Source organism: Salmo trutta, chromosome 18, assembly GCF_901001165.1.
Source record: "Salmo trutta chromosome 18, fSalTru1.1, whole genome shotgun sequence".
In the NCBI taxonomy this organism is placed as follows: Eukaryota; Metazoa; Chordata; class Actinopteri; order Salmoniformes; family Salmonidae; genus Salmo; species Salmo trutta.
Window position 1 is genome coordinate 15,505,664 of NC_042974.1, and position 27,228 is coordinate 15,532,891.

Consider the following 27,228-nt stretch of genomic DNA (forward strand, 5'->3'; position numbering starts at 1 on the left):
TCTTATGGGTTAAAGTTGTGGGTTAAAGTTTAATTTATGGGTTCAAGTTGACTACAGGGAAATCTATTACTTTGTGACAGTGCAGCCTTGTGGTCTAAAATGGATACTGCACTGGTGATGAGCCAATGCTGTTGAGTAGCAGTATCTCGCTGTCATGGAAGTTTCACTTCACTCAACTTGAATTTCTGAGATAAGATAAAACAAACCATTTTAGATTAGCAGGTAGAGATGGGGATCTTGTAAAAAGCTCTTACATAGAGATAGCCCTATACATAGTATGCCAATTCATGATAAACATTTACATTTGGATATTGTATTTTTATTTACATTATGAAAATATCAATATCCTAATGTAAATGGTTATTATTAATATCATGAAGTTGGCATATTCTTTATAGGGATAAAATAAACAGCCAAATGAATAGCAATTGCATTTCATCTCACTTTTTACATATATGGATGGCTTATTCTCTGCAAATCCTGCTGGAGAAAAAGCTGAAGTATGTGTGTATGTGAGTGTGGTATTCGAGGAGCTACCAACACGCAGCCGGAATCAGCAGAGTGTGCGGTTCCAGCATCAGACTCAGACACATGAAGAGGAACATCTTCATCATGGACTACGACGGACAGCTAAGATTAGTTCGAGGTAACTCACGATCAAATGATTGTGGATCACAAGCTGCTACACAAGTACAGTTATTTGCCTGTAAGTTACCGTACAGTGCAGCCTACACTGGAAAAAAAAAAACTTCTGTTGTTTTTACGGTAAATTACTGGCAGCCAGTTACCTGTAAGTTACTGAGTGAAAACATTTGGGAACCTCTGCCCTAGGGTACTCAGTGGAGGCTGCTGAGGAGAGAATGACTCATAATAATGTCTGGAACGGAGTGAATGGAATGGCATCAAACACCTGGAAACCATGTCTTTGATGTATTTGATACCATTCCATTTATTCCGCTCAAGTCATTACCACAAGCCCCTCCTCCCCAATTAAGGTGCCACCAACCTCCTGGGATGGTACTATATAGTGAAAGGGGCCAAATTTTCAACTTGATGTAGTGGGTCTATTGGCACATGTAGACTATATACCTGGAATAGTAAAAGCATCACATTTAAAGCTGAAATATGTCACTTTGAGCGACCTGAGAAAAACCACATAGAAATGTGAGTTATAGGTATGTAATTCCCATTGAAAGCAAGTTTAAAAAGAGGTAGATCTGTTCTATGTGCACTATTTCTATGCTTTCCTGTTTTAAAGTTTCGTTGTTGCGTCTTTTACTTTTGTTTAAAACATCAGCTTCAAACAGCTGAAAATGTTGGTTATGGAAAATATATTTCACAGAGGTTTAGATGGTACAATGATTCTCTACACTTGTTTTGTCACATAAATTGAAATTAGGTGATTTATTAGAATTTTAGCAACATGGAAATGGCTGAATGATTTCTACGTAGTCCATCTATAAAATAACTGTCCAGTGTTTACATATTTCTGTGAAATATTACCTATAATTAATTACAATATGCGTGAAATAGCTTTCCTTGAACAATTGTAATTGAGTATGTTAAAAAACTGCTTTTCTGTGATGGAATGGTGTGGGCTTATACCAGTCATAAAACATATTAATGCGAGTAGACCACTGATTGGCCAGCTCATTCTCTTCAGGAGGATGACATCATCCTCTATGAGGAAATAGCAAGCATTTTTTAAACGGTCTGTTTGAGATACAAGTTTGAGGTGGGGTTTTTGAAGTGTTTTTTTTCTCCAAGTTATACTTTGGCCACAAATACGAGTATAGGACGAATCAACAACATTATATGGGAATGAGTGAAAAGAATATTAACTTTTAAAGGTGAGATTTTCAATGGACAGTTAGGATACTTTAAATCATTATCATGACTGGTTTTACAGACAAAAGCACAGTGTGAGATCTCTAGGGTGGGGACGTAGAGCTAAAGCCATAGACTATCTTTTTATAGTAAAAGAGTTGAAGTAATCACCATTCTGGAAAAATAACCATAGCTCTATACTGTACTAACTGTAACCCTCGATAGAATGGGTAGTTTTACTTGACAGCTCTGAAAGACATACTGTATAGTGTCTGGGGGAGCCGCAGGGGCAGTAATAATTTACTGGAGGTCTTGTATTTCTATAATACACTGTACCGTGTTTTAATAGGAAATTGTAAACTGGAATTATCCTAAATGGTCTCGATGGGCTCTTACTTTTGAGCCATGTGTCATTACTGACCTGGAGCTACACACCAGGGACTGAGCCATGTCCCAGTACTGACCTGGAGCTACACACCAGGGACTGAGCCATGTCCCGGTACTGACCTGGAGCTACACACCAGGGACTGAGCCATGTCCCGGTACTGACCTGGAGCTACACACCAGGGACTGAGCCATGTATCGGTACTGACCTGGAGCTACACACCAGGGACTGAGCCATGTCCCGGTACTGACCTGGAGCTACACACCAGGGACTGAGCCATGTCCCGGTACTGACCTGGAGCTACACACCAGGGACTGAGCCATGTCCCGGTACTGACCTGGAGCTACACACCAGGGACTGAGCCATGTCCCGGTACTGACCTGGAGCTACACACCAGGGACTGAGCCATGTCCCGGTACTGACCTGGAGCTACACACCAGGGACTGAGCCATGTCCCGGTACTGACCTGGAGCTACACACCAGGGACTGAGCCATGTGTCGGTACTGACCTGGAGGTACTCCAGAAGAGATTGTGGAGGAGGACAGTTTTCCCTGGCCCTTGGAGGTCATGCCGGCCACCTCAATGGTGTAGGTGGTGAGGGCGGTCAGCCCCGTGACGCGGTACTCCAGGGTCACGTTGGGGAGGTAGTGGGTCACCCGTGTGTTGGTGCGGTTAAACTCCTCCCATGAGATACGGTACCCTGGAACAGAGAATCAATCAAATTCATCAATCAATCCAATATTATTTGTTCGGGTCCCAATGTCTTTTGCATGGTGTACCTGTGAGGACTCCGTTCTTCTCTTCAGGTTCTCTCCAGCTCACTTTGAGAGACGTGTCGAGGATCTCTGTGAAGCTCAGGTCACCCACCGCCCCAGGAGCTAAAGTGGAGGGCACAGTGGTTATTTTTTATTTGACCTTTATTTAACTAGGCAAGCCAGTTAAGAACTAATTCTTATTTTCAATGACAGCCTAGGAACAGTGGGTTAACTGCCTTGTTCAGGGGCAGAACAATTTTTCCTTGTCAGCTCGGGGATTCAATCTTGCAACCTTTTGGTTACTAGTCCAACGCTCTAACCACTAGGCTACCCTGCCACCCCATTATCATGATGAGAATTATAACACAATGGATCCCATGGATGTCAATAGCATACATAATTACATTCTGTAGATGCATTTTAAAATAAGGCTTTTTTTTAAATTGACCGTTGAACAGTCATTACAGCTACTAAAATAGGCAGAATGAGGCTTTTACTTGGAAAATTGTGTAATTACAAGTAAAAGCCTAGTACAGTATGGCCAACCCTTTATCTCTTGAGAAAATGTGTCCCAATTAAATGTGAATGTGTGCAAAAACCTAATTGTAGCCTACGTATTCAATAGGACTGTAGAACTAGGCTGATACTGTGCATTAACAATACATTTGACCCAGTGGGCATGTTTCAGTATGATTGGCCATGTCCACTAAACAGTGAGTGTGTGTGTTTGTGTGCGCATGTTGAACTCACTGTCTTCATGTGTCCTCAGGCCGTTAGCGGGGCTGCGGGGGCCGTCTCCCGGCGTAGTGAAACACAGCACAGCGCTGTAGTACTCTGTGAACTTCTTCAGCCCCGTCACGTAGCCCACATGCACACTGTCCTGGAAGTTAGGTCTCACTGTAACCATGGTGACCTCCTCTTCCTGACCTGGCTCCCATGCCAACAGCTAGCAGAATGGTTAATGGGAACAGAGAAGGAGAGATCAAACTAGAAATAAAAACTTAATGGTAGAACATCTAATAGGACTGACTGGTTTCCTGACATTTTGGATGGGAACCAAAGAGCACCAAATATCAAATAAAACAGTATTTGTCCACAATTTCCCCCAGAAATAGAACTGTTACTCTCCAAGTGTAATAATTTTCAAATGTTTTGTTTAAACCAAATCTTCTGTGCTGGTGACCTGCTCTGGGGTGTCATTTGGCATCATAACTGCCGTATGAATAGTTAGCGCCAGTGTCAACGTGTTCTGCCAGTGAGTAAGCACTGGAAGGCAGGGCTGGAATGAGTCCACAGAGAGAGGATGAAAAAGAGAGCTTTTAATTGTGGTGTATAGCAGGTCTAATGTATAGGGATTGCATACACATCAGAATGAGAGAGTGGCCAATTAGGTGTTTAGATGATTACTACCATTGGCAAATCTGTTGGGTCTATTTCTATATTGGTGCCCAGGCTGTGAGTAGAGTTTGCCTCTGGGAAAGAGAGTGTGGAGTTGGCACACGGTGATGTGGGTGTGTAAGCTGAATGTGGAATATATATGGATGATTGATTGACTCTCTCTCTCTCTCTCTAACCTCTCTCTCTCTAACCTCTCTCTCTCTAACCTCTCTCTCTAACCTCTCTCTCTCTAACCTCTCTCTCTCTCTAACCTCTCTCTCTCTAACCTCTCTCTCTCTCTAACCTCTCTCTCTCTCTAACCTCTCTCTCTCTCTAACCTCTCTCTCTCTAACCTCTCTCTCTCTAACCTCTCTCTCTCTAACCTCTCTCTCTCTAACCTCTCTCTCTCTAACCTCTCTCTCAGGACAGCCCCTGCAGTCAGAGAGAGTTTAACAGTGACTGCTAAGATGTCCTGATAAGTGGGGCCAGAGTCATTCTCATGAACTCTTCTGAGAGAAATAGTGTCATCACATCACACAGACTATATAATCAAGTTCTAGTACAGCTGATTCTAAGCAGTCATTCTCTGTACATCTCATTCTAAGCCTATAAAGTACATATTTAAATGACAGCTGACTCTTAAACCATCTTCCTTGGCAGTGTGAGCTAGAGAGATTGAACAAACGACTTCCAGATCTAGTTAGCCACAAGATAGATAGCTGGCCAAATGCTCCAAAAATGAAGGTCAAAGAAACAAATCGGAAATCATCTTTCACAATGTTTGGTAGTGGCATATCAGTTTCCCCTTGTGACACAGTATGAGGCGTACCAGCGTATCATCCAGTCAATCGATTGTACTGCCCCTAATGACAGGCTGCCTAGTGTCTCTGAGACTGCCCATAATGACAGGGTGACTGGTGTCTCTAACCTTGCAGCCATAGTTCTATCACCCATTAGAGGGTACTGCCCTTAGTGACAGGGTGACTGGTGTCATCACCCATTAGAGAGTACTGCCCTTAGTGACAGGGTGACTGGTGTCTATGATGTCCCTCACCTTGTATCCCTGGTTGATCCCATTGATGAACTGAGGGTTAGGGGCAGCCCAGGTGATACGGATGGTTGTGGAGTTGACGGCCTCCACCTGAACTTTACTGGGGGCTATAGTCGGCACTGTGGAAGATAAGAGGAGAAGAGAGATGAGAGAGAGAGAGAGGTGAGAGGGACGGACAGAGAGAACAGGATACAACGAAACGAAACACATTTCAGAATGGACAGCCTTGGCTAGGTATTGATTCTGCAGGGCAGGGGCCACCATATTCACATCTTCACTCTCTTTTTTTCTTCTCCTATCTTGAGGCTCAGGACATATTACAACACTGTGGCTTTACTGCTCTCAGTTTCCAGCTGCGGGCTCAAACATGAAATCTACGGCCAAGGTAGTGTAATGTACTACTCAGACCTTACAGACAATTCAACAGGAACACATACCTCTATTGAGCAAGGATTACATTTATTATGCAAAATTTCAATAGCATTTGGCACGGATGCTAACTCAAGGTTTTTGGTCCAGTGCTGACTGCGCTGCCTTCTACATGAACTGTATCAAGAAAATATCCTTGTTGAACATCATTCTTATATCCTCCAAATGGGCATGATGCTTGACAAGTTAATTTATGTGTCAACTCATGAAATAGGTATTTAAAGGTAACTTCTCCACAGGTAAAATCCTTTCCATTCAATTTCCTTCCAATGTCATCTAAGTATTTATCTGACTGACAAGCATAATGAGCAATGAGCAGAGACCTTTACAGCTCACATCTGACTGACAAGCATAAGGGCCAGTGAGCAGAGAATATTCCAACTCACATCTGACTGAAAAGCATCAGGGAAAATGAGCAGAGACTATTCCAGCTAACATCTGACTGACAAGCATAAGGGAAAATAAGCAGCGAGGATCCAGGATCACTCACCTCCCTGCAGCGTCCACTCAGTGACCTTGTGGCTGAAGGTTCCTAGCCCCGCCCTGTTGTAGGCTGCCACCTCTATCTCATAGTTGGTCCAGATGATCAGGTCCTCCAGGAGAATGTTGGTAACGTCTGGTTTGGAGATGTTCTTACTCTGGTAGTCCACCGGAAGACCTGTTAGACGATACCTGAGAGGAGGGGGGGGGGGAGAAGGGAGGGAAGGAGGGAGGGATAGGGGAGAGAGAGGGTGTAGAGAGAGGAGAAAGAGGAGAGGTTAGTCTGGTCTGGTTTGGATATGTTCTTACTCTGGTAATCCACCGGGAGACCAGTTAGACAATACCTGAGAAGAGACAGTACAGTCTAGTCTGAGACGATTGTAACTACAAGGCCATCCAGGGTGAAGAGACAGTACAGTCTAGTCTGAGAAGATTGTAGCTACAAGGCCATCCAGGGCGACAAAATTGAGTAAAAACTGATTCTTAGTTGGAGAACAAGACATTCAACTCTTGTGTTTTTGTATTATGGTCCCTGAGACACACTGCCAGAGTGTGTTAAGGCCAGGGGCTGTAGTACATCCTATCTACAGTAGAGGGAGACAGAGCAGTAGTCTACAGCACTCGCCAGAGTGAGCAAATGACGACGATGACAGAGTGATTGGAATATCTACAGAATGCCTGCCAACTTATTCTACACCATGACACAACCAGCTACAAACCTACTGCAAACTAAGTGTATCCTTACTGATAAACTGCCAGAGCTACAAGAGTAACTCCTAAAATTCTTCTTTCTCTCAAATTGAACCACAGCTAGTGGTTTTACTTCATTTTGAACATGAGCTCTTATGTTATGTGCTTCCATGTAGCATAATAACTCTCGGCCTTGATTCAGAGAGCCAGGGAGGGTTATAGCAGCCAACCAATCCTGTTATCCCATGGTTCTCACCGGACGCTGTAGCCCCTGAGAACCCCGTTCTGGTGGCTCTCTGGTGGGGGCTGCCACTGGATCATGATGGACTGGTTGGTGCGGCCGCTGGCGATCACATTCTGTGGAGGGGCACTGGGAGGTTCCTCTGGTAGAGATACACTGCAGAGAGGAGAGAGAGCAGAGAAAGTTTGGAAAGATAGTGTTGTTTGTTTTTCTGTCAGAAGAGAAGACAATGCAGCGTGTTGATTAATCTGTAGACAGGCTCTATCACTTCTTTCTCTTCCATAACCTGTCTCATGACCTCTTGCTCTTTTCAATAATCAACACAATGTCATGAGAATGGCGCTGGAATGTATAGCGGACATTTTACGGGCTGTTTTTTGTTTTTCTGTGCTGATCTTAACTTATTATATATTTTTTTTACATAATGTTTCCGCTGTCGTTTTCTATGGCCAAAAAGAACTTCTGGACATCAGAGCAGTGATCACTAACCTTGATTTGGATGAAGATTTCTACTTCAATGGGTCGGCGGCCCAGGACACACTGCTCACCCTGGACCAGGCCCTAATCCCCAACACTCAGAAGAGAAGGAGATGGCGATATAGAGGGCGACGTGCGGGCACCCTGACGAAACTACAGAGGCGAGTAAATAAACCGCCTCTATCCTCTGTTCTATTGGCGAATGTACAATAATTGGAGAACAAACTGGACGAGCTCCATTCGAGACTACCTTATCAATGGGACCTGAAGAACTGTGATATCCTATGTTTCTCTGAAACTTGTCTGAAAAAGGACATGGATAATATACTGAAACTCTAGATCCCCTTTACTCCACACACAGAGACACATAGAAAGCTCTCCCTCGCCATCCATTTGGCAAATCTGACCATAACTCTATCCTCCTGAATCCTGCTTACAAGCAAACGTTCTAACAGGAAGTACCAGTGACGCGCTTAATACGGAAGTAATCTGATGAAGTGGATGCTAAGGTACAGGACTGTTCGCTAGCACAGACTGGAATATGTTCCAGGACTCATTCGATGGCATTGTGTAGTTCACAGTCCACAGTCACCGGCCTCATTAATAAGTGCATCGATGACGTTGGCCCGACAGTGACCCTACACACAGTACATATCCAAACAAGAAGCCATGGATTACAGGCACATTCACACTGAGCTAAGGGCTAGAACTGCCACTTTCAAGGTGAAGAACACTAACCCAGACTCTTACAAGAAACTCCGCTATGCCTTCCGACGAACCATTAAACAGGCAAAGCATCAATACAGACAATGTGTGCAAGACCTTTAAACAGGTTAACATTCACAGGGCTACAAGGCCAGATGAACTACCAGGAAGCGAACTCAGAGCATGAGCCGACCAGCTGTCAAGTGTCTTCACTGACATTTTCAACCTCTCCCTGACACAGTCTGTAATACCTGTAACCTGTTTAAATGACTATTGCCCCGTAGCACTCACATCTGTAGCCATGAAATGCTTTGAATTGTACTCTGCACTACCCTTTCCCACTTGGACAAAAGGAAGACCTATGTGAGAATGCTGTTCATTGACTAAAGCTCAGCGTTCAACACAGCGTCTTCCAAGCTCATCACTAAGATAAGGACCCTGGGACTGAACACCTCTCTATGCAACTGGATCCTGGACTTCCTGACGGGATGCCCCCAGGTGACGACGGCAGGCAATAACACATCAACCACACTGACCCTCAACACGAAGGCCCCTCAGGGGTGCGTGCTTAGTCCCCTCCTGTACTCCCTGTTCACAGATGATTGCATGTCTGCACACGACTCCAACACCATCATTAAGTTTGCAGACAACACAATGGTGGTAGGCCTGATCACTGATGACGATGAGACAGCCTATAGGGAGGTCAGAGACCTGGCAGTATGGTGCCAGGACAACAACTTCTCCCTCAACATCAGCAATACAAAAGGTGCTGATTGTGGACTACAGGAAACAGAGTGGAGAGCACACCCCCTTTCACATCGATAAGGGCTGAAGGGGAGCTTCAAATTGTCCACATCACTAATGATCTAGCATGATCCAAACACACTGACACAGTCGTGAAGAGGGCACGACAATGCTTCCCCTTCAGGAGGCTCAAATGATTTGGCATGGGCCCTCAGATCCTCATTAAGTGTACACAAAGGAGAGTGCTCCAGTAGGTACCAAAACTTTCAAAGGCACTTTTCTCAAAAGTGAGTTTACAAGTTGATCAACTTTCAAAGCAGAATTACTTTCCCATTGTTCCTCAATTGCAGTGTATGATATACCATTTTGTATCTCTGAGTCTCTACTTTTGTCCAATGTAAACACAAATGTTGCGGCATAGACCGATTTGAGCTGGTCAGTCACAAATATGGAATTATGTAGTAACCAAAAAAAGTGTTTAAAGAAAATCTAACTATTTTATATTTTTGATTCTTCAAAGTAGCTACCCTTTGCCTTGATGACAGCTTTGCACACACTTGGCATTATCTCAACCAGCTTCAGCTGGAAGGCTTTTCCAAAAGTTCTGAAGGAGTTCCCACATATGCTGAGCTGCATTTCCTTCACTGTGCGGTCCAACTCATCCCAAACCATCTCAATTGGGTTGAGTTCGGGTGACTGTGGAGGACAGGTCATTTGATGCAGCACTCTATCACTCTCCTTCTTGGTCAAATAGCCCTTACACAGCCTGGAGGTGTGTTTTGGATCATTGTTCTGTTGAAAAACAAATGACAGACCCACTAAGCACAAACCAGATAGGATGGTGTATCGCTGCAGAATGCTGTGGTAGCCATGCTGGTTAAGTATGCCTTGAATTCTAAATTAATCACTGACAGTGTCACGAACAAAGCACCCCCACACCATCAGACTTCCTCCTCCATGCTACACGGTGGGAACCACACATGTGGAGATCATCCATTTACCTACTCTGCATCTCACAAAGACACGGTGGTTTAAACCAAAAAAACTATGGGTCTTCGTTTCCTGTGGCGGTCCTCATGAGAGCCAGTTTCATCATAGTGCTTGATGGTTTTTGCGACTGCACTTGAACAAACTTTCAAATTTCAAATTTTCAAATTAAGCTGTGTACAAAACCATCACTATGCCTTAATGAATTTCATACTGATGGATACACATAAGGTACCTAGCCAGAGAGAGAAAAGGCTAATACCAAAGACCACAGCGGACCAGTCAGCTGATGCTGAATCAATTCAATCAATTCAAAACCAAAGAGCCCATACAGAGATATGACTTTTCAGAAAGCGAGGCGCAGTTGAGATTAATTGTGGCACTTTAGGATCAAATGGAAGCACAAAGCGCTCAGTGTGAACCCCTGCGCTGTAGGACGTGAGCCTCCTATGGCTCTCCTCTCAGCTGGAGATGGCTGGGGATCCAACTGCTCACATTTGAGCTGGCTTGACGAGCTAGCCTGTGTAAGAGGAGGGATTGAGTCCCAAATGAACCCCTATTCACTACATAGTGCACTACCTTTGGCCAGAGCACACTACTTTATGAGAAGTGACTCAGGCTAGTGAAGCCAACCTGATCTCAACAATCTCCCAGGACACCCCCAAAGCCCTCTCTGAGTGAGTGAAGTGGTGGTGTGTGTCTGGCTGCATCGGCTCAATTACTAATCCTTCAGCAGATAAACACGCACACGCACAAACACACACACACACACACACACATAAACCGTGGACAATGTGTACTGGCACGGGATCACACAATGGTTGACTGAGTAGGCTGTTATCATTGCACGGCAGGGGATAAAGGGCTTTAGAGGGGAGAGAGGAATCCTGGGAGGGCTCTCTCTCTCACCGGTCAGTCTCCTTGCTGAACTGGCCCTTGCCCACGTCGTTGACGGCACATAGGCGGAACTGGTAGGAGCGTGCTGGTATGAGTCCACTGACGGTCACCGCTGTCGACTCAGGCTCTATGTTGGCCAGGAGGATAGCCCAGGGAGCGTCTAGCACAGGAAGAGAGAACAGACATATCAAACCTGCAGATGATCTAATCCTTCTCTTCATTCTATTCCTCCTACTAACAGTGGTTTATTCTTTCTCATTATCCATCTGCCTGTGTCCTCCTGAGATCACTCACTGTTCTCAGAGACCTCGAGGATGTAGCGAAGTAGGGGGCTGTTCCCGTCGAACGGCTTGGCCCAGGTCAGGTTAATGGCCCTCTTTTCTGAGGAACTTAGCAGGGCCACAGGGTTCTCTGGAGCATAGGGCAGCTGCCTGAGGGGTGGGGGGGATAGACAGATAGTCAGAGAGGTTGTCAAACAGATGGGCAGACAGAAAGATGAGATATGACTGGATGAGTTTTTAAAAATACATTCTTAGAGGTAAGATTTACTCAAAATCCATCATTATAGGAAACTAGGACAGCAGGGTAGAGAAGAAAAGAGAGAGACAGACAGGAGTGGGGTGAGACAGTTGAGAGACAGGAGAAGTGAGAATGGGGAGAGAGGTGAGACAGGAGAGGTGAGACAGGAGGGGTGAATCAGGAAAAGTGACATAGGAGAGATTAGACATGAGATGTGTGACAGAAGAGCTGAGACAGGAGAGGTGAGAATGGGGAGAGAGGTGAGACAGAAGAGGTGAGACAGGAGGGGTGAGACAGGAGGGGTGAAAATGGGGAGAGAGGTGAGACAGGAGAGGTGGGACAGGAGAGGTGAGAATAGGGAGAGAGATGAGACAGGAGAGATGGACGGGAGAGAGAGGTGAGACAGGAGAGGTGGGATAGGAGAGAATGGAGAGAGAGATGAGACAGGAGAGCTGAGAATGGGGAGAGAGGTGAGACAGGAGAGGTGAGACAGGAGAGGTGAGACAGGAGAGGTGGGACAGGAGAGGTGGGACAGGAGAGGTGGGACAGGAGAGGTGGGACAGGAGAGGTGGGACAGGAGAGGTGGGACAGGAGAGCTGTGCTACAAGAAGACAATGAGTAAGAGGTGGCAAAAGAACGAGAGGTCAGAAAGTTAGAAAATGTTGAAGGTATTTTTCTGTGTGTGTTAAAAAGAGACAGGATGAACAAGAAAGAGAGACAGCGAAAACAAGAGGATGATAAAGAGGGAGAGAGAGATATGTCGATGGTGTTACCTGACTCGGAGGTGTGCGCTGCGTGAGTCGTTGCCTCCTACCGACATAACCCTACAGGTGTAGGTCCCGATGTCACCTGACCAGGTCTGGGAGATGTGGAGGGTACCATCCGGGTCCAGCCGGATACGGGGGATAGACTGGGCGTTGATGACCGAGCCCTCCTTCTCCCACACATACCTACAGTTTAAAGGTCCAATGCAGACATTGTTATCTAAATATCAAATTATTAAGTACTTTCAACTAAAATGGTCAAAAATAAAAAAAAATACTTCTTATCAAATAGCAATTTCTCAAGCAAGAATTTTACTAGGACTGTCTGGGAGTGGTCTGAGTGAGGATGGGATAAACTGAAACTAGCTGTAATTGGCAGAGGTTTGGAACTCTTTCTTATTGGTCTATTAACTAATTTACTGCCAAAACTCCATCCCACCAAAACAGACTGAAATTTCAGGCGGCCTTTTCAAACAGCTCTTACACTAAAAGGGCATAATCATACATTTCCCAATTTCACAGTATCATTCCATCCTCATAGTGTGAAAAAAATATATAGAAGACAGGAAAATCCCATTTTTGACTGCATTGAGCCTTTAATACACAGTTGCTTCTTGACATGCACAGCAGGTGTGACCTGCCCCTGTGACCTTGTCATATTGTGCAATGTTAGTGTGTGTTGTTGTATGTAAGGTTGGAGAAAGTGTGTGTGTGTGTGTGTGTGTGTCTGTGTGCAGTGTGTCTGTATGTGTGTGTAAAAGTGTACTGTGTGTGTGTATAAAAGTGTACTGTGTGTGTGTGTGTGCGTGCGTGCACATAGTGCTTGGTGTGTGTGTGTGGTCTCCTACCTGACGGTGACACTGGGGTCGTGTGTAACTCCACAGGTCACGGTGGCCTTGGTGCCTTTGATGACACTCTGGTCCTGAGGGGGGGTGTTGATACGGGTGCGAGCTGTAGGGAGAGAGAGTGGGTGTATGAACACACACACACTAGAAATGGAAGGATGCAGTGCGTGCTGCACATTCTGATTTGGCACGTTGTCCCTGGATCAAGTCACATGTTGTCCCTGGATCAAGTCACATGTTGTCTCTGGAACAAGTGTCACGTTGTCCCTGGAACAAGTGTCACGTTGTCCCTGGATCAAGTGTCACGTTGTCCCTGGATCAAGTGTCACGTTGTCCCTGGATCAAGTGTCACGTTGTCCCTGGATCAAGTGTCACGTTGTCCCTGGATCAAGTGTCACGTTGTCCCTGGATCAAGTCACACGTTGTCCCTGGATCAAGTCACACGTTGTCCCTGGATCAAGTCACACGTTGTCCCTGGATCAAGTCACACGTTGTCCCTGGATCAAGTCACACGTTGTCCCTGGATCAAGTCACACGTTGTCCTTGGATCAAGTCACACGTTGTCCTTGGATCAAGTCACACGTTGTCCTTGGATCAAGTCCTTCGACCAATCAGATAATAGTCTACTATGTGACATAATTGAAATGTGTAAGATTTGGCAAGTCTCCCCAGGATCGACACAGTGCACTAGACCCCCCCCCCCCACACACACACACACACACACACACACCACACTCACCCCACACCACAAGGTCAGCAGCAGCCTCATCTATGCCCCGGGAGTTGCTGGCCATGCAGGTGTAGGTGCCAGCGTCTGATATGTGGGATGGGGAGATGAGCAGGCTGCCTGACTCCAGCAAGGTGAACCTGGGCAGCTGAACAGAACCACTGGCCAGAACACGCTCACCTGGAAGGACAAAGAGAGAGAGCGAGAGAGAGAGAGAGTTTGTTTGCTGGGGACAGTAATACGTCTTCTGTAATTTCTTAAAGTTCAAGTTTTATTGTCACATGCACAACAAGTACAGTGAAATGCTTAACAAGCTCTTCCCAACAGTGCAGTCATCAATGTCAAAATAGAACAACTAATAATAATAATAATAATAATAATAATAATAAACTAAATTAAAATATATACAGCACCAGTCAAAAGTTTGGACACACTTACTCATTTAAGGTTCTTTGTTTGTACTACTTTCTACATTTTAGAATAATAGTGATGACAACAAAACTATGAAATAACAAATATGGAATATCAAAATATATTGACATTTTAGATTCTTCAAAGTAGCTCCCTTTTGCCTTGAAGACAGCATTGCACACTCAATCAACTTCACCTGGAATGCTTTTCTAAAAGTCTTGAAAGAGTTCCCACCTATGCTGAGCACTTGTTGGCTGCTTTTCCTTAACTCTGCGGTCCAACTCATCCCAAACCATCTCAATTGGGTTGAGGTCGGGTAACTGTGGAGGCCAGGTTGTCTGATACATTACTCCATCACTCTCCTTCTTAGTCAAATAGCCCTTACACAGCCTGGAGTTGTGTTGGGTCATTGTCCTGTTTAAAAACAAATAACAGTCCCACTAAGTGCAAACCCGATGGGATGGTTGCCATGCTGGTTATGTGTGCCTTTCTAAATACATTCTGAATAAATCACTGACAGTGTCACCAGCAAAGCACCACCACACCATCACACCTCCTCCTCCATGCTTCATGGTGGGAACCATTCATGCAGAGATCATCCGTTCACCTTCTCTGCATCTCACAAAGACACAGTGGTTTGAACCAAAAATCTCAAATTTGGACTTATCAGACTAAAGGACAGATTTCCACCGGTCTAATGTCCTTTGCTTGTGTTTTTGGCCCAAGAAAGTCTCTTATTTTTGTTGCCCTTTAGTAGTGGTTTATTTGCAGCAATTTGACCATGACGGCCTGATTCACACAGTCTCCTCTGAACAGTTGATGTTGGGATTTGTCTCTTACTTGAACTCCGTGAAGCATTACTTTGGGCTGCATTTTCTGAGACTGGTAACTCGAAGTTATCCTCAGGAGCAGAGGTAACTCTGGGTCTTCCTTTCCTGTGGTGGTCCTCATGAGAGCCAGTTTCATCATGGAGCTTGAAGGTTTTCGCGACTCCACTTGAAGAAACGTTCAAAGTTCTTGACATTTTTAGGATTGACTGACCTTCATGTTAAAGTAATGATGGACTGTTGTTTCTCTTTACCTATTTGAGCTGTTCTTGCCATAATATGGACTTGGTCTTTTATCAAATAGTGCTATCTTCTGTATTCCATTTTTATTTATCCATTGCGAGTCAGTTAAGAACAAATTCTTATTTACAATGACAGTCTACCGGAGAACAGTCGGTCAACTGCCTTGTTCAGGGGCAGAACAACAGATTTGTATCTTGTCAGCTCGGGGATTCAATCCAACAACCTTTCGGTTACTGGTCCAATGCTCTAACCACTAGGATACCCGCCGCCCCAAATACCACCTCTACCTTGTCACAACACAACTGATTGGCTCAAACACATTAAGAAGGAAAGAAATTCCACATATTCACTTTTAACAAGGCACACCTGTTCCAGGTGACTACCTTGTGAAGCTGGTTGAGAGAATGCCAAGAGTGTGCAAAGCAGTCATCAAGGCAAAGGGTGGCTACTTTGAAGAATCTCAAATATATTTTGATTTGTTTAACACTTCTTTGGTTATTGCATGAATCCATATGCGTTATTTCATAGTTTTTATGTCTTCACTATTATTTTACAATGTAGAAAATAGTAAAAATAAAGAAAAACCCTGGAATGAGTAGGTGTGTTCAAACTTTTGACTGGTACTGTATATAATACAGAAAACACGAGAAATAAGAAATATGACATGTCTGATGTCATATTTCTTTATGTTTAAAGCTGCAATATGGAACTTTCTGGGTGACCCGACCAAATGCACATAGAAATGTGAGTTATAGATCTCTCATTCTCATTGAAAGCAAGTCTAAGAAGTAGATATTTTCTATGTGTGCCATTTATATGCTTCCAGTTCTAACGTTTAGTTTTTGCATCTTTTACTTTCAGTTTTTCACAGCAGCTTCAAAAAGCTGACAATACAATATTATTGGTTATATAATATATTTCACAGCTCTTTAGAAGGTACAATGATTCTTTACATGGAAATTATGCAAACTATTAGAATTTTAGTAACCAGGAAATGGTGGAGTGATTGCTGTATATTGTACCTTACATTTTTTTTAATAAAACATTTAATAAACCAATGTATACTATTAATCTGCATGAGCTAGATACACTGGTATCATGGGAGATGTGCATTCACCCATCCTATTGCAGATAGTTGAGTAATGCTATGATTGTATTGTTCCATTCTATTTAAGTCCATTGTTTATACATCATGGAAAAAAGCAGCCATATTGTGAATAGTCACCTATGACATAGTGTGTGCCTGGTTGAGTGGTGCATTGGAGAGAGTCTGACCTTTCTGCCAGGTGATAGCTGGTCTTGGTGCTCCTGATGTTTCACAGTGGAGAATGACTGACATGCCGTCAATCACCGTGCTGTCAGATGGTCCAGCTGTGATGTTAGGGGCGATGCCTGAGGACACACACACACACACACACACACACACATTGCCTCGAATGACAAAGGCAGGTAGAGGGCTACAGAGAGGTGAAAGAGAGAAGTCATCTTCAATAGGAACTCATCTTCAAATCCATCCAGACATTTGTTGGCTGTGTCTGTTACAGACTTTCTCTGTCCTGGATCTCATTGTTAAATAGCACTAACACTCCCAGGATTAACACAGCAGTCACCCACCTTTCATTTCCTTCATACCTTCCTCTCACAACCCAGAAAGAGAGGGAGGGAGTGGAGGGAGGGAGGGGAAAGAGACAGGGCGATAAAGCATTCTCCCCCGCTCACAACAGGGGACTAATTAGGAAGCATGTGACAAATAACATTTGATTTGATTGAGTCCTAGAAGATGACAACAGAACATGCCACTCATCCAACTGACAGAGAGAGGAAAAGAGGAAGGTAAAGAAAGAGAGAAAGAGAAGGGAGTAGTATGGGGCAAAGAGATATAGAACAGGGAGAAATGGGGAGAGAGAGGGAGGCAATAATACTAGGAAGGATATGACATACAATGGTGACACAGGTAGTGAGAGGGAGGGACAGAAGATTCCTTCACTCTGTTAACATGGTCACATTAAGTAGTACACATCAATGAGACATGTTCACAGAATAAGTCAAATAAAGGACACAAGTAAAAGAATGAGTAAAAGGAGTTGTAGTCAGAGTAAAGGGATGAGTAAAAGGAGTTGTAACCAGAGTAAAAGGAGTTGTAGACCGAGTAAAGGGATGAGTAAAAGGATTTGTAGACAGAGTAAAGGGATCAGTAAAAAGGGTTGTAGACAGCATAAAAGGATGAGTAAAAAGAGTTGTAGCCAGAGTGAAGGGATGAGTAAAAGGATGAGTAAAAGGAGTTGTAGCCAGAGTAAAAGGATGAGTAAAAGGAGTTGTAGCCAGAGTAAAAGGAGACTATGCATATATGATAAACAGAGAGTAGCAGCAGCGAAAAAGAGGGGTTGGGGGGGTTGGGAGGGGCACACAATGCAAATAGTCCGGGTAGCCATTTGATTACCTGTTCGGGAGTCTTATGGCTTGGGGGTAAAAACTGTTGAAAAGGCTTTTTGTCCTAGACTTGGTACTTCAGTACCACTTGCCATGCAGTAGAAGAGAGAACAGTCTATGACTGGGGTGGCTGGGGTCTTTGACCATTTTTAGGGCCTTCCTCTGGCAACACCTGGTGTAGAGGTCCTGGATGGCAGGCAGCTTAACCCCAGTGATGTACTGGGCCGTAATCACTACCCTCTGTAGTGCCTTGCGGTCAGAGGCCGAGCAATTGTCGTACCAGGCAGTGATGCAACCAGTCAGGATGCTTTCGATGTTGCAGCTGTAGAACATTTTGAGGATCTCATGACCCATGACAAATCTTTTTAGTTTCCTGAGAGGGAATAGGCTTTGTCCTGCCCTCTTCAGGACTGTCTTGGTGGGTTTGGACTATTCCAGTTTGTTGTTGATGTGGACACCAAGGAACTTGAAGCTCTCAACCTGCTCCAATACAGCCCCGTCAATGAGAATGGGGTGTGCTCGGTCCTCCTTTTCCTGTAGTCCACAATCATATCCTTAGTCTTGGTTACGTTGAGGGATAGGTTGTTATTCTGGCACCACCCGGCCAGGTCTCTGACCTCCTCCCTATAGGTTGTCTCGTCGTTGTCGGTGATCAGGCCTACCACTGTTGTGTTGTCTGCAAACTTAATGATGGTGTTGGAGTCGTGCCTGGCCATGCAGTTGTGGGTGAACAGGGAGTACTGGAGGGGACTGAGCACGCACCCCTTGGGGAGCGTCAGTGTTGAGGATCAGCATGGCTGATGTGTTGCTACCTACCGTCACCACCTGGGGGCGGCCCGTCAGGAAGTTCAGGATCCAGTTGCAGAGGGAGGTGTTTAGTCCCAGGATCCTTAGCTTAGTGATGAACTTTGAGGGTACTATGGTGTTGAACCATGAGCTGTAGTCAATGAATAGGATTCTCACATAAGTGTTCCTTTTGTCCAGGTGGGAAAGGGCAGTGTAATAGAGATTGAATCATCTGTGGATCTGTTTGGGTGGTAATGCAAATTGGAGTGGGTCTAGGGTTTCTGGGATAATGGTGTTGATGTGAGCCATTACTATCCTTTCAAAGCACTTCATGGCTACGGACGTGAGTGCTATGGGTCGGTAGTCATTTAGGCATGTTGCCTTTGTGTTCTTGGGCACAGGGACTATGGTGGTCTGCTTGAAACATGTTGGCATTACAGACTCAATCAGGGATATGTTGAAAATGTTGTAGACACAGTAAAGGGATGAGTAAAATGAGTTGTAGACAGAGTAAAAGGAGTGAAAAGACTAGAACAAGAGGTAAACTCACTAGTGACAGCCAGGTAGGTGTTGGTCTGCACCTCTCCTGCCAGGTTCCGTGCAAAGCATTGGAACATCCCTGTGTCGTCCGGAAGAAGGCCGTTGACCTGCAAACTGCCCCCAACTAACACCCTATACCTGGGGGTTTTCACTGGGCTGATGGGCACCGCATCCTTATACCACACAATGTCTGGTTGAGGCACACCTACAGGAAGGATAGAAGTAGTTAATTAAATACTGGGAAAGCATCAAACACACATATGTCTCCAAATGTCGACATTTGTGGGGACATTTAATCAAACACACACACACACCTGTACATGTGGGCATGTGGGGACATGTAATCAAGCACACAAACACACACACCTGTACATGTGGACATGTAATCAAACACACACATACCTGTACATGTGGACATGTGAGGACATAGATAACAGACACAGATAGATACACATGATCATGCTCTAAACTCATACATGTGGGTCCATATGGACACAGATAGATACACGTGATCATGCCCTAAACTCAAATATGTGGGTCAATATGGTAATTGCCAAAATAAAGGAAACACTTGAGTAAATTAGGGATACAAAGTATGTTGAAAGCAGGTGATTCCACACAGGTGTGGTTCCTGAGTTAATTAAGCAATTAACATCCCATCATGCTTAGGTTCATGTATAAAAATGCCCAGCAGCCCATTATTTTGGCTACCATAGCTAGAAGAGATCTCAGTGACTTTGAATGAGGGGTCTCAAAGACACATAGCGGGTTTAAAGAATGTGTATGTATGTATGTATGTATGTATGTATGTATGTATGTATGTATGTATGTATGTATGTATGTATGTATGTATGTATGTATGTATGTATGTATGTATGTATGAGTGGGTGTGTGTCTCAGTCACCAGATCTCAACCCAATTGAACACTTATGGGAGATTCTGGAGCAGCGCCTGAGACAGTGATTTCCAACAGCATCAACAAAACACCAAATTATTGAATTTCTCGTAGAAGAATAGTGTCGCATCCCTCACTAAAAGAATTTCAGACGCTTGTAGAATCTATGCCAAGGTGCATTGAAGTTGTTCTCACGGCTCGTGGTGACCCACGCCCTAATAAGACACTTTATGTGGGTGTTTCCTAATTTGGCAAATATTTAGAGTTCCAGGCAAAAGTTTGGACAAACCCACTCAATCAAGGGTTTTTCTGTATTTTTACTATTTTCTACATGGAAAAATATAGTAACCAAAAAGTGTTAAACAAATCAAAATATATTTTCGTTTTAGATTCTTCAAAGTAGCTACCCTTTGCCTTGATGACAGCTTTGCACACTCTTGGCATTCTCTCAACCATCTTCACCTGGAATGCTTTTCCAACAGTCTTGAAGGAGTTCCCACATATGCTGAGAACTTGTTGACTGCTTTTCCTTCACTCTGCTGTCCAACTCATCCCAAACCATCTCAACTTGGTTGAGGTCGGGTGATTGTTGAGGCCAGGTCATCTGATGCAGCACTCCATCACTCTCCTTCTTTGTCAAATAGCCCTTACACAGCCTGGAAGTGTGTTGGATCATTGTCCTGTTGAAAAACAAATCATAGTCCCACTAAGCACAAACCATGGGATGGCGTATCACTGCAGAATGCTGTAGTAGCCATGTTGGTTAAGTGTGCCTTGAATTCTAAATAAATCATAGACAGTGTCACCAGAAAAGCACCCCCATACCTCCTCCTCTATGCTTCACAGTGGGAACCTCACATGCGGAGATCAACCGTTCACCTTCTCTGCATCTCATAAAGACACGGCAGTTGGAACCAACAATTTGGACTCAACACACCAAAGGACAGATTTCCACCGGTCGAATGTCCATTTCCCGTGTTTCTTGACCCAAAAGTCTCTTCTTCTTATTGGTGTCCTTTAGAAATGGTTTCTTTGCAGCAATTCAACCATGAAGGCCTGATTCATGAAGTGTGCTCTGAACAGTTGATGTTGAGATGTGTCTGTTACTTGAATTCTGTAAAGCATTCATTTGGGCTGCAATTTCTGAGTTACAGTTAAGTCTAATGAACTTATCCTCAGCAGGAGAGGTAACTCTGGTTCTTCCTTTCCTGTGGCGGTCCTCATGAGAGACAGTCTCATCATAGCGCTTGATGGTTTTTGCGACTGAACTTGAAGAAACTTTCAAAGTTCTTCAAATTTTCCGAATTGTCTTAAAGTAATGATGCACTGTTGTTTATCTTTGCTTACTTGATATGTTCTTGCCATAATTTGGACTTGGTCTTTTACCAAATAGGGCTATCTTCTGTATACCACTCCTACCTTGTCACAACACAACTGATTGGCTCAAACGCATGAAGAAGGAAATCCATTTCACAAATTAACAACATACACCTGTATAAACCAATTAAGGATCGGACCCTTTTTTAAATTTTTGCCTAAAATGACATGTCCAAATACAACTGCCTTTAGCTCAGGACCTGAAGAAAGGATATCCATATTCTTAATACCAGTTGAAAGGAAATACTTTGAAGTTTGTGGAAATGTAAAATGAATGTAGGAGAATATAACTAATTAGATCTGGTAAAAGATAATACAAAAAAACATGCCTTTTTTTCCCAATATCTTTGAAATGCAATAGAAACTTCACAATGTACTATTCCAGGTCAGGTGTAATTTCGATTTTGGCCCCTAGATGGCAGCAGTGTATGTGCAAAGTTTTAGACTGTTTCAATGAAAGATTGCATTTATCTCCAAAATTTTGCATCAAGACTGCCCAAATGTGCCCAATTGGTTTATTAATACATTTTCAAGTTAATAACTGTGCACTCTCCTCAAACAATAGCATGGTATTATTTCACTGTAATAGCTACTGTAAATTGGACAGTGCAGTTAGATTAACAAGAAGTTAAGCTTTCTGCCCACATCAGATATGTTTATGTCCTGGGAAATGTTCTTGTTACTTACAACCTTATGTTAATTACATTAGCCTACATTGGTTGCTCCACTAAAATTTGTTTGATTATGCTGCAGGATTTAGAGATAATTTGTGGTTTAGTACGGCACCCTGCGTCACCACTTCATTTCTCCAGACCAGCGCAAGGGGAAGTTAGATCACTGATTATGCTTTTGAGTTCTACTGTGTCTCTAATTGACAATGAACAGGCGACATAAACCTATATAGAAACTGATAATTGTGCACAACTTCAGAATTACTTACTAAAACTGTTACATTAAGGTTTTTATTATTTTATTTTGTTAGGATTATTTTGCTCGTACTGTAGCCTACTCCCGACCTGTCATGTTGTACAGCACCTGAGTGGCACAAAGGTCTAAGACACTGCATAGCAGTGCAAGCTGTGTTGCTACAGTTGCTGGTTCAATACCTGTGTCAACAACGGGATTGCCTTGCAGTTCTCCAGCCGACAGTGCACCCCTCCTTCTTTTTCTTCTTGAATGAATACGCTATTGTCCGGTTGGAATATTATCAACGTTTTATGTTAAAAATACCCTAAAGATTGATTGTAAACAACGTTTGACATGTTTCTACAAACGGTAATGGAACTATTTGACTTTTCGTCTCTGGTACTGCGCTTGCGTGTTAAGCCTTTGGATAGTGATCTGAACGCATGAACAAAACGGAGGTATTTGGACATAAATATGGAGTATTTCGAATAAAACTAACATTTCTTGTGGAAGTAGGAGTCCTCGAAGTGCATTCTGACCAAGATCAGCAAAGGTAAGATAATATTTGTAATACCAATTCAGAGTTTTGTTGATGCCAGAACTTGGCGGGTAGCTGTATAGCTTGCTTCGATGGCTGAGCTATGTATTCAGAATATTGAACAATGTGCTTTCTCCGTAAAGTTATTTTGAAATCTGACAAAGCGGTTGCATCAAGGAGTAGTGCATCTATAATTCTTTCAATAACTGTTGTACATTTTATCAACGTTTATGATGAGTATTTTTGTAAATTGATGTGCACATTCACCGGTTGGTTTTGGTGGGAAAAAAAATTTCTGAACATCACGCGGCAATGTAAAATGCTGTTTTTGGATATAAATATGAACTTTATCGAGCAAAACATACATGTATTGTATAACATCAAGTCCTATGAGTGCCATCTGATGAAGATCAAAGGTTAGTGAATATTTTAGCTGCACTTTTGGTTTTTGTGATGCATGTCCTTGCTTGGAAAATGGCTGTGTGGATTTTCTTGTGAAGTTAATGTCCTAACATAATCAAATGTTATGCTTCGGCGTAAAGCCTTTTTGAAATCGGACAATGTGGTTAGATTAACAAGAGTCTTATCTTTAAAATGGTTGAGATAAAGCCAAGAGTGTGCAAAGCTGTCATCAAGGCAAAGGGTGGCTAATTTGAAGAATCTCAAATATAAAATATATTTTGATTTGTTTAACGAGAGTCTTGTCTTTAAAATGGTGTAAAATAGTCATATGTTTGAGAAATTGAAGTTATAGCATTTTTGAGGTATTTGTATTTCACGCCACGCGATTCCACTGGCTGTTGACAAGGTGGGACGCAAACGTCCCACCTTGTCCAGGGAGGTTAACCTCTTGCGTCCCACCTACTCAACAGCCAGTGTAATCCCGTGGCGCGATATATCATACTTCCTCAGATGACACACCTAGGACATTATGTTATACAATACATGCATGTTTTGTTCAATCAAGTTCATATTTATATCAAAAACCAGCTTTTTACATTAGCATGTGACTAGCATGTGACTAGCATTCCCACCGAACACTTCCGGTGAATTTACTAAATTACTCACGATAAAGGTTCACAAAAAACATAACAATTATTTTAAGAATTATAGATACAGAACTCCTATGTGCACTCGCTATGTCCGATTTTAAAATAGCTTTTCGGTGAAAGCACATTTTGCAATATTCTAAGTAGATAGCCCGGCATCACAGGGCTAGCTATTTAGACACCCACCAAGTTTAGGCCCCACCAAAGTCAGATTTACTATAAGAAAAATGTTATTACCTTTGCTGTTCTTCGTCAGAATGCACTCCCAGGACTTCTACTTCAATAACAAATGTTGGTTTGGTCCCAAAAAATCCATAGTTATATCCAAATAGCGGCGTTTTGTTCGTGCGTTCAAGACACTATCCGAAGGGTAAATAAGGGTTACGCGCCCGACGCGTTTTGTGACAAAAGAATTCTAAATATTCCATTACCGTACTTCGAAGCATGTCAACCGCTGTTTAAAATCAATTTTTATGCCATTTTTCTCGTAAAAAAGCGATAATATTCCGACCGGGAGTGGTTGTTTTCGTTCAAAGAGAGAGAAAGTAAACATGGAGTCGACTCGGGCACGCACCTCCAGTATCATTGTTCTCAGATCGACCACTTACAAAATGCGCTAATGTTTTTCAGCCAGGGCCTGCAAAGCCACCATTCAGCTTTTTGGCGCCTTCTGAGAGCCTATGGGAGCGTTAGAAAATGTCACGTCATGCCAGAGATCCCCTGTTTTGGTTAGAGATGATCAAGAAGGCCATGAAATGGTCAGAGAGAGCGCTTCCTGTTTGGAATCTTCTCAGGTCTTGGCCTGCCAAATGAGTTCTGTTATACTCACAGACACCATTCAAACAGTTTTAGAACCTTTAGGGTGTTTTCTATCCAAATCAAACAATTATATGCATATTCTAGTTACTGGGCAGGAGTAGAAACCAGATTAAATCGGGTACGTTTTTTTATCCGGCCATGCAAATACTGCCCCCTAGCCCCAACAGGTTAACACTTTTTTGGTTACTACATGATTCCATATGAGAAATTTTGTCAGTCAGTTATACTTTTTTCAGTTCATTTCCAGTCACAACTTGCCGACTTGTTTACGTGCTGCTGTGCATTTTGGATGTGGTTCTTCAGGACCTCCACCAGCTGAAGGTAAGTAGTAACATTAACATGATGTCTTCTAATTGCAGTCGCTGTACTCATGATATACAGGAGAACAATCGCCTTACGGCGAGGATAACTGTGCTGCAAACCCAGCTTCAGACGCAATCGTTAGGCAAGCGTAATTTCAGTGTAGGAAAGGACAAAACAGCATCTGTGCCACCAGTAAGTACAGATAGTAGTATAAATCCCCTCGCACAGTCCCTGCAGCTGGACAACTTTCTCATGGCTTCTGGAGGGAAATGCTGTAGGAATGCTCAACCGGTGTCGCTCATTCAGCTGACAGAAACTTTCAACTGGTTCTCCCCATTAACCTCTACGGGCTAGGGGGCAGTATTGAGAATTATGGAAAAAATATGTGCCCATTTTTAACTGCCTCCTACACCAACTCAGAAGCTAGAATATGCATATTATTGTTCAGGTTTGGATAGAAAACACCCTAAAGTTTCTAAAACTGTTTGAATGGTGTCTGTGAGTATAACAGAACTCCTATGGCAGGCAAAAACCTGAGAAGGTTTCATGCAGGAAGTACCCTGTCTGACAAGGTGTTGTTGTTCTTGCTTCTGTTTATTGAAGAGTCAGGATCTTAGCTGTAACGTGACAATTCCTAGGGCTCCAATAGGCTCTCAGAGCCCGGGAAAAACCTGAACGATGACGAGGCAGCCTCAGGCTGAAACACAGAATCCCCTTTTCCAAGTGTCCCATCAGAGGACAATAGAATTAGGCGCGTGCGCGTATTCGACCCCGTGCGGTATTTTCCTTCGGCTGTTTAGCTAATTGCAGATTCCCGGTCGGAATATTATCGCTTTTCTACAAGATAAATTGCATAAAAATTGATTTTAAACAGCGGTTGACATGCTTCGAAGTTGTCACGTCCTGGCCAGTATAGGGGTTGGTTGGTGTTGTAGTTTGGTCGGGACGTGGCGGAGGGTGTTCGTTTTGTGTGGTTCGGGGTGGTGTGTTTTGTTGAAGGGGCGTTTGGTTTAAGTGTTCCGGGGTTTTTGGGCACTGTTTGGTTTTCAGGTATTCTATGTTTAGTCTAGTATGTCTGTTTCTATGTTTGGTTGATTGGGGTTGGGACTCTCAGTTGAAGGCAGGTGTTGTCTATCTGCCTTTGATTGAGAGTCCCATATATTAGGGTGTGTTTGTGTTTGTTATTTGTGGGTGATTGTTCTGTGTTGAGCCTTAGGCTTTGCCAGACTGTTTTGTTGTTCGTGGTTTCGTTTTGTTATTTTTGTATGTTCATTTTGGAGTTTAATAAATGTTCAAAATGAACAACCGCATGCCTGCTGCGTTTTGGTCCTCCTTCACCGACGACAACCGTGACAGAAGTACGGTAATGGAATATTTAGAATTTTTTTGTCACGGTCTGCGCCATGCGTGCGACCGTGATTTACCATTGGGATAGTGTCTAGAACACACAAACAAAACGCCGCTGTTTGGATATAACGATGGATTATTTGGGACCAAACCTACATTTGGTATTGAAGTAGAAGTCCTGGGAGTGCATTCTGATGAAGAACAGGAAAGGTAAGACCATTTTTCTTATAGGAAATGTGATTTTGGTGAAGGCTAAACTGGGTGGGTGTCTAAATAGCTAGCCCGTGATGGCTGGGCTATGTACTTAGAATATTGCAAAATGTGCTTCATCCGAAAAGCTATTTTAAAATCGGACATATCAAGTGCATAGAGGAGTAATGTATCTATAATTCTTAAAATAATTGTTATGCTTTTTGTGAACGTTTATCGTGAGTAATTTAGCAAATTGTTAGTAAATTCCCCGGAAGTTTGCGGGGGGTATGCTTTTTCTGAACGTCACATGCTAATGTAAAAAGCTGGTTTTTGATATAAATATGAACTTGATTGAACAGACATGCATGTATTGTATAACAATGTCCTAGGTGTGTCATCTGATGAAGATCATAAAAGGTTAGTGCTGCATTTAGCTGTGGTTTGGGTTTTTGTGACATTATATGCTAGCTTGAAAAATGGGTGTCTGATTATTTCTGGCTGGGTACTCTCCTGACATAATCTAATGTTTTGCTTTCGTTGTAAAGCCTTTTTGAAATCGGACAGTGTGGTTAGATTAACGAGAGTCTTGTCTTTAAATAGCTGTAAAATAGTCATATGTTAGAGAAATTTAAGTAATAGTATTTCAAACGTTTTAAAAATCGCG

At 43.2% G+C, this 27,228-nt stretch overlaps 1 protein-coding gene across 6 annotated transcripts in view; it reads right to left on the minus strand.

Annotated features, from left to right (window-relative positions):
* The window catches only part of LOC115152880 (protein sidekick-2-like), a 594,976-nt gene that overhangs the window by 59,111 nt on the left and 508,637 nt on the right, over positions 1-27,228 (minus strand). For all 6 annotated transcript variants that reach the window (XM_029697773.1, XM_029697775.1, XM_029697771.1 and 3 more), the window contains exons 9-21: positions 19,149-19,343; positions 16,658-16,774; positions 13,914-14,081; positions 13,178-13,280; positions 12,339-12,515; positions 11,341-11,477; positions 11,059-11,206; positions 7,252-7,392; positions 6,316-6,497; positions 5,400-5,515; positions 3,719-3,914; positions 2,993-3,091; positions 2,722-2,913 (exon numbers count right to left, since the gene is read on the minus strand). In XM_029697773.1, coding sequence (XP_029553633.1) covers positions 2,722-2,913; positions 2,993-3,091; positions 3,719-3,914; positions 5,400-5,515; positions 6,316-6,497; positions 7,252-7,392; positions 11,059-11,206; positions 11,341-11,477; positions 12,339-12,515; positions 13,178-13,280; positions 13,914-14,081; positions 16,658-16,774; positions 19,149-19,343 — 1,971 coding nt within the window. The remainder of the gene's footprint in view (positions 1-2,721; positions 2,914-2,992; positions 3,092-3,718; positions 3,915-5,399; positions 5,516-6,315; positions 6,498-7,251; positions 7,393-11,058; positions 11,207-11,340; positions 11,478-12,338; positions 12,516-13,177; positions 13,281-13,913; positions 14,082-16,657; positions 16,775-19,148; positions 19,344-27,228) is intronic.